The 13,600-nt window shown below is 33.7% G+C and overlaps 1 protein-coding gene across 2 annotated transcripts in view; it reads left to right on the top strand.

Annotated features, from left to right (window-relative positions):
• LOC126972236 (EH domain-binding protein 1) overlaps nucleotides 1-12,475 on the top strand; it is an 86,375-nt gene extending 73,900 nt beyond the window's left edge. For both annotated transcript variants that reach the window (XM_050818892.1, XM_050818885.1), the window contains 4 exons: nucleotides 1,133-1,218; nucleotides 2,693-2,816; nucleotides 3,269-3,333; nucleotides 4,074-12,475. In XM_050818892.1, coding sequence (XP_050674849.1) covers nucleotides 1,133-1,218; nucleotides 2,693-2,816; nucleotides 3,269-3,333; nucleotides 4,074-4,152 — 354 coding nt within the window. In that variant the 3' untranslated portion in view covers nucleotides 4,153-12,475. The remainder of the gene's footprint in view (nucleotides 1-1,132; nucleotides 1,219-2,692; nucleotides 2,817-3,268; nucleotides 3,334-4,073) is intronic.
• Nucleotides 12,476-13,600: the final 1,125 nt, after the last annotated feature.

Genomic DNA, 13,600 nt, shown 5'->3' with positions numbered 1-13,600 from the left:
CTGTTAAAAAAATATAAGAAGGATTTAAATAACACAGAAAAGAATATAGACGCACATACAAAACACTGACAGTAATTACTCTAATTTACGCACACTTTACTCTCACTCAATAATAAATCTAATAAAATAATGAATTTATTCGCTTAGTACATATTGCATTCATAACTGCAGTACCTCTTTTTTTGCGCCCAGACAAAGGGAAAGGGCTACCCTCCGGGTTAAGGACGGGAGGGAGGTGGGGAATGCTCATGCATACCAACGTAGCCTAAGTTTGCGTTAGTTTTATGGGTTAAAACCTATGTGCCTACCCACTAAACACCACTTGAGGCTGGCTTTAGGCCCTCTAAGCCTTCATCGAAGGCGACCTTCTCTTGGGGGAGAAAGAGGCGCAAGCGGCACTCCCTATGGAGTATACATTGCGATAACTACCGCTTTGGGTCCTGACCTACTTATAATATGCCTGCGAACAATATTTCGAGATCTTTCTAGGCAAACCTAGTCGTTGTTCTATTTTGACTCATTAGTACTCTACAATGTTCGTTCTTCCATCTTCGTTCTTTTCAGACATCATTCCGTCCTTGTCGCACACTTCTAGAACGTTCGCTCTAGCTTCTAGAACATTCTTATCTTTCTTCTCCCTCGCACATCGTCCTTGCAATGCATTCTAGAATTTTCACTCTTAAAATGTACCTTCACCAAAAGAATAAAATCCGTCCTGAAAACGGGTTATCTCTAGTTTCTCTAGAAAAGTTCTCTAATTTCAAGAAAAGTCGAGATATGTTTCCTTTAACCTGTCTTCGTAACAATACTAATACTTCTGTCCTTTCTGGTTGTGATCCAATAGATAAAACTACTGAATAGGGTATTCTACCTTACGGCTCAGGGCTAAGGCTAAGATCGAAATTCTCATGCAACCGTTGAATTGAAATAGAACAATCGATGACGAGTACTTGAGTACTACATCCTCATTGTCAGTAAAATGAAGCAGCATAAATGTTTAGATTGCCTTAAAAAAATCGTATAGTATAGAGAGTATGGCACACTCGCGTGTACAAATAACAAAGAAAAAGTAGAAATATAGAACACAATGAATAACAATTGATTACCTTTTACCTTATTACATGTGAAACAGGAAGAAGACCGATTGATGTCTCAGTGGTTCAACCTGGTGAATAAGAAGAATGCTCTCCTCCGGCGACAAATGCAACTCAATATTCTGTAAGTACTACCGTCTACTAAATACTATTTATCCTTTGACAATTCATACCTAAAACAGGCCAGGCTTACGAGTATTACTTTAGTGTGCGTGATAAGCTACGTCTCACTCATGCACACCAAATTATTTATCTTAAACAGGCTAAAGCCGCCTGGTTAATCCACTGGATGCGATATCGTATTCAACATCACATCCCTATCTTCAAAATATATTTGTATAATTGGTACACTTGTTTCTGTTTATATTTTCTCCTTTGTATATTTTTAGTCGATTCATTAGTATATTATTTTAAATAATGACATTTGCCCTTTTTTGGACCTGGACTAATATTTTATTTATGGATATTTGTGTGTCTATTTATTGATACAATTTTCTCATTGGCAGAATCAAATTAAAGTTAACGTTAAAGGCATTCAAAATAAGTTGTTACTATAAAGGTTACTACTTCGTTTTCCTTCTCACTTAATGCAGTAATAAATAAATATAAATAAAATATCAGGCCACAGAGGTGCAAGTGTGCACGACAGGCTAGAATAGTTTAAGATTACCGTCCCATAAAATATTTGCAAATCAAATCATAGTTACTTTATTCATTTAGGTCAAAACAAATGACACGTTTGAATGTCGAAAGTTATTTTGCTACTACTTATATTTTAATATTTATCACCACATAGGAAAAGGTTGTGCTTTAATGTGAAGAAGTGGCAAGAAACTCGTTGCCACTCTTTTAAATCAACATTTACGACTGGATTGTTTTGTGACATGAGATACTTATTCAATTAAAATTTAAGTTCTTGTAGTTAATAAATTTAAATTAATACTAGTAATTAGTTGATAGTTAGTAATTATAAGTATGTTGTTGTTAATTGTCACAGCAGCAACCATGAACGCTATCTACATTTGTTATCGGTACTCGCATCACTAATTTAATATCTTAGATAGTGTTATGTAATTGTTATGTGTGCACTGTTGAAGTATCATTAAGAATAAAGAAGTTCTTATCACACTTAGTTTAAAAATAAAAATAACAATAAATAATAAAAAAACTGAACTTTCTTAAAGTATATTGCGGCTGTAAAAGAATCAAGCTGCAACGAAAACTTTCATAATATTTATAACGCTTTTTAACTTTGAACATGATTCATAATATATTGGATGCAGTACTTTACAAAGCCACTCTATAAAATTTATTTAATTGATGATGTTCTTCTCACGAGCTCATTCGGGCGTTTGACCTTTTAAATAGTGTTTTATTTAAATTCATACCTAGGTCTAGGCGGAATGCTAGGGTTGGCACATACAAAAAGATTGACGACGTCGTATTAGTTATATAGTATTGTCGATTCGGTCGCTCTAGTATGAAGTTAGAGGTACTATTATATTAGTTTATTGTGTCATAAGCGCTTAGTTTAAGCCTATTTGAATAAGGTTTATTTGACTGACTGTTTATAAGTGTGTTTAATTTCAATATTTCAGTGAACAAGAAGAGGATCTTAGTCGTCGCTGTGAGCTTCTAGCGCGGGAGTTACGACTCTCCCTCGGCGTCGATGAGTGGAGAAAGACACCGGGGCAGAAAAGAAGGGAGCGACTATTATTGCAGGTTTGTGCCTTAGACGTCATAAGGTGTCGGAGGCCTTAGCTTGCGAAGGACCACTTAGTCATTTCGATGTTAAATTTATATAAAATGGAATTGTTATTTACTCGTGTCATATTATTATGTTTGTGATATGTAATGAACTGATGAAGGAACGCATCGTGCGCGAGTCTCTCTTGGCCGGTTTTGTAAGATGTCTTTGTTAATTGACTGAAAAAACTGATAAGGCATATAAGTAAAATATAATTTGTATTACTTAGTACTTAATGTATGTTTTTTGCCGTGAACAGTTTTAAGTCTAAATTGAATGCATGAATCTAGAGTTATTATATGTGTTTTGTATCAGAACTCAGTGCATGTTGAACATCCAATCTGTCTTCCAAAAGGCAGGCTGACAGGTCTTTACATGGATGCTTGTATATTAGCTGTGTTGGCTAAAATGTACTTGTTTTGTACAGGAATTACTGTCGGCAGTGAACGAGAGAGATCGTCTTGTTCAAGAAATGGATGAGCAGGAAAAAGCGTAAGTATCTTAAATTTTTATCCAGTTCTTCCGACGAGCGCATTGCTATTCGTAAATAACATTGGGTAAAATTGCATATATTTCGTGGAATTTCTAACTTACTTTTTGTTATTAGAGGCTATTTCGGGTGGTAAGTTTACCGTCAAAAATCTGACAGGGCCATGGGTAAACGAACTACCATACAAAAAAACGTGTGCGTTACGGGACACCCGACAGATGCGATACTAATAATAATAACAACTTATCTAGGAAAATATTTTTAATATTGAAATTGTTTACTTAAAAAAAGCTTAGGTTATTACTTAAATTATATATATTAATATGATAATGTAAGGAAAAGGTTATTTATTAATGAAAAAAAATACGTTAAAAGTTACAATTCTTGAATGTACATTATTATTTAATGCTATAAAAGTAACAATTGGTTAGAGTGAGAGAGGAGGAGCCTGCCGTATGCGTGAGAGAAAGGGGAGACAGACAATGGCGCCGTGACGCGTTATCTTACGAAGTGGTTTGTGATAAGACCGCGAACCACCGCTTAAAATTTAAATCGAAGTAATAAAAGTTATATTAAATGGTGAAATGTTTAAAATTGAATCGAATCGTTTTAGTTGTATGGTACAAAACCATTCGTGTACCAGTTCCACTCTAACTTGACCGGTTTTAAATTGATTGTATTCTGTAATAATGTTATGTTTATCAAACTACGCAAAAAAATATCAATTGTGCTTAAATTACAGGATTGCCGAAGACGACGAAATCCAAAGAAATCTCTCGAATGTTGAAATACAAAGGAAAAACAATTGTATACTTCAGTGAATAAGTAACAATTCAACTTATTTGTAATTATAATATGATATTATCTAATTATTATAAGGAATTGTGCTATAAATCTCACAACTGTACATTTTGTTATTTTAGAGTGATATCATTCACTTCTGGGATTCATTATACAAATTAAATTTGTAAATAAAATTTACGAACGATGCGGAACTCGAAATGCTCTCAAATTGTTTAGATTTGAAAGAACGACATCTCAAGTCAATTTCCTAATACGCGATTATTGGGATTGAGAAGGTTATCAACTGTAAAATAGATCGTGTAGATGAAGCCACACCTGAGATTTGAACAAGATATACCAAAAAAAGGAATCATGCGTCACTCGAATAAATGAATGAAAATACTTACAAATTTAATTTGTAAAATGGCAGATGTGTGACGATTCAATATGGCGGCCTTGGCTCAATTCAATTATCCCACTCAGAAAAAAATAATATCAATACTTATAATATTTTAACACAAGATATTTAGTTCGATTTGACATTAATCTCTACAGACATTCATATTAAATAGTCGACAACTATTTATTTATCTAACTAAAATATTATAAACACATAAAATATTCTGCAATACCTTAAATACAAAATTTGTGCTTCATTACTAGTCGTTATTTGAATGAACTCTTAATATAAGTAATTAATTTGTGTATGAAAATATAATCAATTGTCTAAGCGAACACCTGCTTAAAAATGTTTGGAGTTTTAATCTACTATCCGCATATTATATATGCGACTATCTATGAATTGTAAATAAACAAGTCTTATAATATAGTAAAAAAGTTGGCTTAAGGACTTTTCTCCAAAGCTGTTAATGAATATATTCAAAAAGAAATTCGAATAAAAAACAGCGAACATGGCTTACATAATGTAAAGGTTCTTTTATAGTTATATCTATGCAACTGTTGTGTAATAAGGGGCATTAAAACACGAGTGTGGGTTTATCAGACGAGCCGAAGCCGAGTGTGATTGACGAATCACATGAGTGATTTAATACCTAATTATCAAGAGTTGCATTATCAAGACTTTATCTACACCCATAATATGAATCCTCTATAAAAGATTCTGAAACAGTTAGCTTACTGCTAATCCAATAAGCTGTTTTAGAATTTTTAATAGAGGATTTAAAAAATGGGTGTAGATAAAGCGTACAAAATTACAGAAAAATATAAATACTGGTAAATTTGAAACAGCGCCATCCATTTGTGAATTGACAAATGAATGTGATGGTAGAATCTGACTTTCGATTTAATAAATCTAATAAAAATGTAGGAATAAGTACAAGGAACAACGCCGTCTGTTGTGTTGGATCGACATTGTTCAATGTAAATAGACGCTTACAAAATGGCCTTATTGAATACTCATACATAGAACTATGGTTCATTAAATTTTACATTCGCATTAATTAGTTTTTAAATATAACGTATAATACATTATATATGTTTGTTGGTGACGATGTTACGGCTAAATGTGTTTTGATAAAAATATGACATAATATTATGTGCGCCTTACAAGACTAGCGGTGGGCTATGATGGCCGTTTTGATAATGCAATATCTTCATGATTCCTAAAAAATATTTTATGTTATATGCGCTTTATAGGAAGTATTGGACAGTAAATTGACATATTTTGTCAAAAATGCCATCATACGTCGCTGGTATCTTCGAGATGTATATAAATTTTAACTGTGTTCAGTTTAATTTAACTTACATTGAAAAACAAAACAATTATATTTTTAACCAAAGACATAAATATATAGTTTTATTATGATTTATATTGCACTTTATTGTGAAATGTAGTATTTTTTTAACATAAGTCCACAATTTATTATGATTTCTCTTATGAAATAATTTAGTTATTCAAATAATTACATAGAATCTGGAAAAATAAGATATTTTCTGGCGATTTTTTAATAAGTACAATTAGTATCTAAATATGGCGTGTACAATATTTTAAATGTTTTAATTGTAAATATTATAATTTATTATTATTGCTTACTGATAATAATAGATAATTTACTGCCACGAGTAGGGAATTTGTCTAATAATGTACACGTTCTTTGTCGAAGCGGTGAAATTTTGACGCATGCAGAAATTGCAATAGGTTCTAATTCAAATGTTTATTCTGTAAGTAGGCTGTTCAAATAATATTTATAATATAATAAAAATTGTCGGTCTAAAAATAGTAAAGGAATTATTCTCAGATATACCGAATATACAAAGATGATATCATAAAAATCGCGGAGGAGTTTGCCGACAAACACTATGACACGAGAATTATATATTATATAAGATAATAATGATAACTACTTAATAATTAATATATATTATTTAATTATTGAATACTACCGACATTTATATTTGTTTTGTAAGCTTTATAAACATTGATTGAGTTTGTAACACACCAAAGCTTATCATAATAAAGCAAAGGTGTTCAATACAAGGCTGTGCAAACAGCTGTTACAACACAATACCTATGTGTGCAGCGACAACAATACTTACTGACATGTAAATGTTAACCATTAAATATTTGGATTAAATGTGTTTTTTGTAAAGTTGATTGTTAGTGCGTGAATATTATATTTCGTGACCACAGCAGGTAGTCAAATCATGTAAGTATTGCTTTTTAGTATCATGTAGTTCAAAAAAATACAGTTATTAATGTCAAAAGTTTATCATACATTTACTACTTACCACAACTTCGAGTACCCCACATTAGAATCACTTTGTATCAAAAAAACTGTCATGTTATGTGTGTAAAAATATCTAATTACCAAAAGAAATAAGAGAGGAGACAGTGTTAAATATATTTAAATTATTAACACTATTAAAAACATTATTGTTTTTACTCAATAAAAGAATATTATTAAACGAAGTGGTACCAATACTGTTTTTCATATTATAATTTTTTGTGATTATTTTTGCTACATTATCTCTTAACATTTTATTAATTATTGTAAATGTAGGGTCTTTTAGGTATGGCTTTACGTTGGTCAAATTAAAGTAGTAGTAATTATTGATGGTGTTAGGTTATAATATTACTACTGAAATATTTGCATGTCTGTCAAGACGAAACATGTGCCTACTCTTAATTTGTAACAACTTTACTTGTGAATATTACTGGCAAATAAAGAACTTTGACTATGACTTCGCAAAACTTTGAGCTTTATTGAGAAAAAGTGACTAGAAACACATTGCTATTGTTTTAAAATAAACAATTATATTGTTAAACCAACTATGTATTTAATTTATAATCTATGTAAAGAGATTCAACTAAAAGATTGGTAGTTTGAAAACGGTTCTATTAATTGGTGGTGTTTGAAATGTTTGATTGGATGTGACGACATTATGGAGTCACATAGATGGACGCCTATCCTATTCTCATTGCGTGGAGATTATAATTAAATATTCGAGGTATCTCTAGTGGATCCTTGCCATATAAAATTTTCATGTAATTTGAGGTTAGAAATAGAATCTTCTGTCTGATGTTATTTTAGTCAAGTTAGTTACGTACCAGGTGTCGAGATGCCGTCTGGAGTACGGGCCTAAGAATCTCTTCATTAATTATTGGTTAAAATTAAAATGAACTGAGTGTTATTTATTACCTATTACAGACACGTGTTATGTGTCAAGGTATTGTCAAACATTAATGCGAACCGAAGCGGTGACGTCAACCTACAAAGAAGCCACAGCGAACCGAAAGCGGAGCGTTGAGAGCCGCCCGCGCCGCTCGGGTTAACGTTTTCTAAATAAACACAACCGTCGTGTTTGCTAATATAACTATCTCGCTGACGCCCCGCTTCGTAACACCACGCGACGCCACGCCACGCCACGCCACGCCACGTATTCGGTTTGCTTTCGCTTGTATCGTATGTGACTAGATTCAAACGATACAATAATACATAATAAAATGAAGCGCTTCGCCACGCCTTCAGCTTCGGTTCACTGTCTGATTGACAATAGCTTTAGGGTGATAGGCGCATGTCTTCGGTATGATTTGTGGTATGCCATCCGTTAGGTCATTTTATGATGTGTATCAAGCTTTATTTACAGCGTTTTATACAACGATGTTCGAAATTTAATCAGTTCATTTAATGCTTGGATGTCTTGCGAATGAATTGGCTTTGAGCCCGTCCACTTAGCCTTACGGTCCGTTGAATTGGATTATTTTGAGCTCAGATCATTTATACATCTAGACTGTGACACCTGTGAAAAAAATGACTTTGACAGCTAACCTCTTTTTTTTTGAGCAATACATGCATACTAACACAAAGTGACACATAAATTGCGAGTGTAAGACGTAGCTTGTCTAAAGTACTAAATGTCACCAGTGAACGTCGCGTGGTTGACGAGTATACAGTATATATCTGACGTGATAACGTCTTAGACTCGAGCTTCAATAACGAGCGAATGTTTGTCGTAGCCCGCTAGTAATAGTAAACGGGAGCGCATCAAAGGGTTTTGTCGCGACAACATTCGCATGCGATCTATACTTGGACGCTTCATTAAAATTCAGGTCGGTCGCGCGGTAGGCGATCTAATTGACTGCGTAGATGTAGCCAAGACCATGGCCCGACCCGTATAAGGTGCTTTTGATGACACGAAACATATACCGCTGTTGAAGCCTGAGCAGTACAAATAGATGAACGCCGGCTGCACTTATTATATAATATATTGATTATCAAATAAAAAGTCTGAATATAACTGTATTTTATAATTTATTTTTGGGTGCTATTTTTAATTGGCTAATGATTCATGAATTTTTTATGGGCAAATATCGCGTTTTTATTCGCGTATTTGATAGATTTCGGTAAATGGTTACGGATTGTTAATTTTTTTACACAAATTAGGTTCAGTCGCGGTTATTCTGGTCATTGACATTAGCGCCTCTGACACAATACAGTAATAAAACAGTACCTTCACTTCATACTAGAGCGCCCGGATCGACGCAGACACACATACATACAATTTATATAGCCGCTAAGCTATCTTGGACAGAGCCAACTATTGAATACCGCGCTCAGACTGGTCGCTGTCTGAGTTGAATTAGCTGCGCCGCGCCGTCCGCGTCTTCTCTGTTTATGTATGAACCAACACTAGCGCTCCGCTATGACGCAGGTATACATTTGAAGCAGATCCCTGAGTTACGATACTGTTCTATTACTTGTATTATGCCTCTGCCAATTACAACATGCGCATACTACTGTTCACCCCTGTGTAAGAAAGACAGAGTTATCAAACAGTTATCTTACCGGCGGATATTTATGAGCAAATTGTAATATGCACAAAGTTCAATGACCGAAATTCGCTCCCGTGAGTGGCTGGGTTTTGTAATGTTAAAAATCAAATTATCTCTCTCTATTATGATTATGAGCACCATTGGTGTTGCTATCTACCAACAATTGAGTTTTTATATAAAATAATTTTCTGTGTCACATATACTTGCCATAGATAATTTACACATCCACATAGATTGTGACAGCTGTGAATACTTCAAAAAATAGCGGCGAACCTTTATTTTCATCAACGCTGACACACTAATACAATGAGGCATACGTATCGCGAGTAAGACTTAGACTAAAAAAATAAACCTGCCTGCTGTCATGCGTTGCCTAATAGCAATAAAAGACTCTTCCTAGACTTATAAATTATCTAAGATATTTGCGATATCTAGAAACGTAGCATGGACTGGGTGTGGTAATAGGGTGCGGTAATAGCGGTGTCAATATGTAATAAGAGGTGCCTAGCAGGGGCGTGCATCGGCCTTCTACCAAAGCATGCTAGTACGTAGGTAGTAGTCGTAATCTGCTTGATGTTGTTTGTGTTACATATAGTTATAGTTTCCGGACCATTTGTTCAACCTCATACTTTAGTTTATGTAATAATAATAATATTAAAATAGTTAGGTATTGCACAGCTAGTTGTGCTTTTGTCATGTCAATTTTGTGGTCTTAATACGCCTCTGTCATAACCAGAATGCGTAACCATAACCCGTATTCACAAACGTTGCTTCCTTGCGTATAGCAGCAACGCAATGCTAAGTTTGATATTTTGCAGTGCATGCGGTCTGCCAAACCTTTCATTTCTTAAACAATACTTAAAGGACATCTTGCTTTGCGGCCGCATCGTATTAAATGAAGCGCTGTGATTGGTCACCGTTGTGTTGCGACAGAGGACAGATACAAACGTCAATGATTTCTGAAATTATTTCCGGTTGTAGTACTGGTGCCAGTAAATATTTTTGATAGCCGTTACCACTATCTTCTAAAAGTATGTCATATGTATGTCCTTGTTCCATATTTTTTTGAAGGACAGAGCTTTGGAAAATTCGGTTGTCATGTATAGCTCCAGGTGGATCAGCGGCAATGTCATATATTTGTAGGTCAGGTCCGCATATAATCTGTACATTAATTATAAGTAGATGAATATTTTTTTCAGTTCTTGAATACTTCCGCATAAGAACCACAACCAGGTATTATATAATAATTAATTATATAATATAATTAATTAGATAATTCCAGGAAAGCCACCTATTATTGATTGTCAACAATCATCTATGAGGCGGCCCAGTCCTGGGACTCGAACTGTTGCAACCTCAACTAAAACAGATGTGGCACCGTCACCAATAACTGGTATACCGGGTGTCCCAAAGTTATGGGACATGAGGAGAAAGTACCTTAAATATCGAAGATAGGCTATTTTACTGAAAGAAGACTTTATGTTATTTTTAAAAGTTAGTCATTCTGCATTCAAAGATTTTCTAAAAATTACTTGCCTCGTCTGGGAATCGAACCGACTTAAATGTAAAGAAAAACACCCCTAGTCTTATGATGCCAATCGACAGAATGGCCAAGAACTAATAACTCTTCTTCTTCTTTTATTTCATGTCCCATAACTTTGGGACACCCTGTATACCCCTTATTTACAGGAAGGCCTCTGCTGGTTAATTTCAAAAGGTCTGCATTTATTAAACGTAGAATAACATTTAAACTATATCTTTTGGAAATCTATAGCGTATTTTGAATTCCTCGGCACTGTAATAGTCCAAAGGACTATGAAAATCTTGAATCACAATCTCTCACGGATATAATTATACAAACTCTTCCCTATTGTAATCCATTATATTAAAAGCAATAAATACGAAATATCACTAGCAAAAGTGGCAATCAACAAGAAAACATTTGTTATATTAGGTTTTACTATTACCCGATATACGGTTTGACATGCGCTATGCGAACCGTAAAGTACTTTACCTGTGCGCTCGTATTGGTGAACGTATAGTGACCTCATAGTAACGTTTGTGAATGCGGGTGTTACACGATTATATAAGTAGCCGTATTTAAAAAAAACACTTGAATTAATCATTGTTATATTTTCTACAAAGTCATTTTATATTGCTACTTTTGTTGTATATATATTTAGGTTCTCAACAAGGTAGACACTGCCTTGCCTATATGTTATGCACGCCCCTAGTGCCTAGCGCAAATAGCAGATAGCGGTTTATCACTATAGTGTTGACGCTTGAAGTGCATTATTAATAAATAATAACATAAACACAACTGTACGTCCTGTGCATTTGTATCCCTCACCGATGGATATTCCTCCCACTATCTAATGTGAGTTGAAGAAATGGCTATTTACAAATAAGCTTTAGGTATAACATAGTTTATAGGCTTGTGTATATAATTTAAATTAATACAATATTTAATGTAACTTAATCGTCCTGTAGTTGGCTTAGTACAAATATATAAGTAGTGCTACATTTATCGAAGGCTTCGGGTACGTTCGGGTTATTTCGTCAATCATATCGTCAGATGTATTTTTGTATTACATTACACGTGTAAGTTGGATCTCAAAGACACCTTTTACAATGCAGTGGAGTTATCTTTTATGTTATTGGTAAACTATAGTATCAAACAAGTTTAATATTCTATCAAAAATCTGGAGATTAAAGAAAAGCCAACGTTAACTCTGATTGCTAACCTATATTATAATTTTTATTCAAACTGTGTTAAATTTAACAGAAGAATATTTTCTTTTTGGTTTTCTTTAAAAAATGTATTTGCCATGTTGTTGGGTTTATTGAGTCAAGATCTAATAGATCAATAATCTAATATAAAAAATGTCAACTGAATATAATTCTTACTGCATTTTAATAACGTCCAATTTTAAAAACTACAATTATTTCAAAATATTTATAATTATTACAATGTATTTTTGCAAAATAATAAAATAAAATTGCAATAAATTGTCTGTATTTAAACGCTAATGTCTGGTCCGTAATGAAATAAACTGATTATGTATTTATATTTGCGTTTTATTTTCACTAGCCCACTGTTCAATCTATGTTGTGTTAAACTTTTACTCTGATTTATTATGGTATCTACTGTTAATCATTTGAGTATATAATAGTATATTGATAACCAAGGATGATAAAAGTAGGTATCTAATATAGATTTGGTTCGCCGCTCGCCATCTTTAAAAAAACGGATCCTATTTTGAATTACAGCTATCGCACGAGTTGAATGCAGTCGGGGCCTGTATAATTTGTAAGAGCCCCCCGCTGTCCGCACGCCTCGCCTCGCGCGCCTGCAAGTACAGTAGGCGATGCACCGTTGTCAGTTATCGTATGCTTACCGTGTTATCACGTTAATACTGATGTTTCGATATCGTGTTATTTTTTTATTTTAATAATGACTGTTCCATTTGTTTTCGTTCCAAAAGAAACGAGTTTTTATTCATCCAAGCACGAGAAATGGCGAATAATGTTTTAGACATGTGTGTTGACGAAACGAAAAACAAAAATTTAAGATGTTTAGGTTAAAAAAGTAAACATAAGGCATTGTTTGAAGGACTTGTCCTAAAGTGGGCCTTTAATATTTTTGTTTAACAAAAAAAAGCCTTTAATGCCTTTTTACAGCTTTATAACTTCTAATCGCTATTATTAATGTTTCAGTACAAATTGAAGAATTACGTACTGTATATTATAGTTCCATTTAACTGAAATTAGTTTTTAATAACGTGTTACCATGTTCCGGCAATAATTAGTCAACGCTGCCTCGCAATTGAATTTTTAGCCACCCTGAATAGTAAGACGTAAGGTGGGTTGGTATTTGGTAGAAAAAATTTGATCTACGAGTTCACTCGAAAAACACGACTTAACTCGATGTAAAATTCAAGAACCTCTGAATTGAATTCGAGTTATACAGCTCAAGTAAGCCGGATGAAGGTTCCAAGTGTTAAGTAACACAGAATTTTAAGGATTGAATTGTGTCATGTCTGTGGTTTATTAGTAAGCTGTACGCAGTTACAAGCAAAATATATATAATAGTACAAGAAGTAGAAGGTAGTTAATGAAAACTCTTTGATTTAAGGGCGTTCGGTGCGTGACGCGCTGTTTTAAATAACTACTCTGTGCCCACCTTTAGATAT

The sequence above is a fragment of the Leptidea sinapis genome, chromosome 2 (assembly GCF_905404315.1).
Source record: "Leptidea sinapis chromosome 2, ilLepSina1.1, whole genome shotgun sequence".
Taxonomy (NCBI): domain Eukaryota; kingdom Metazoa; phylum Arthropoda; class Insecta; order Lepidoptera; family Pieridae; genus Leptidea; species Leptidea sinapis.
Note: the sequence above shows the minus strand (reverse complement) of the source record. Positions and strands in the feature narration are given on the sequence as shown.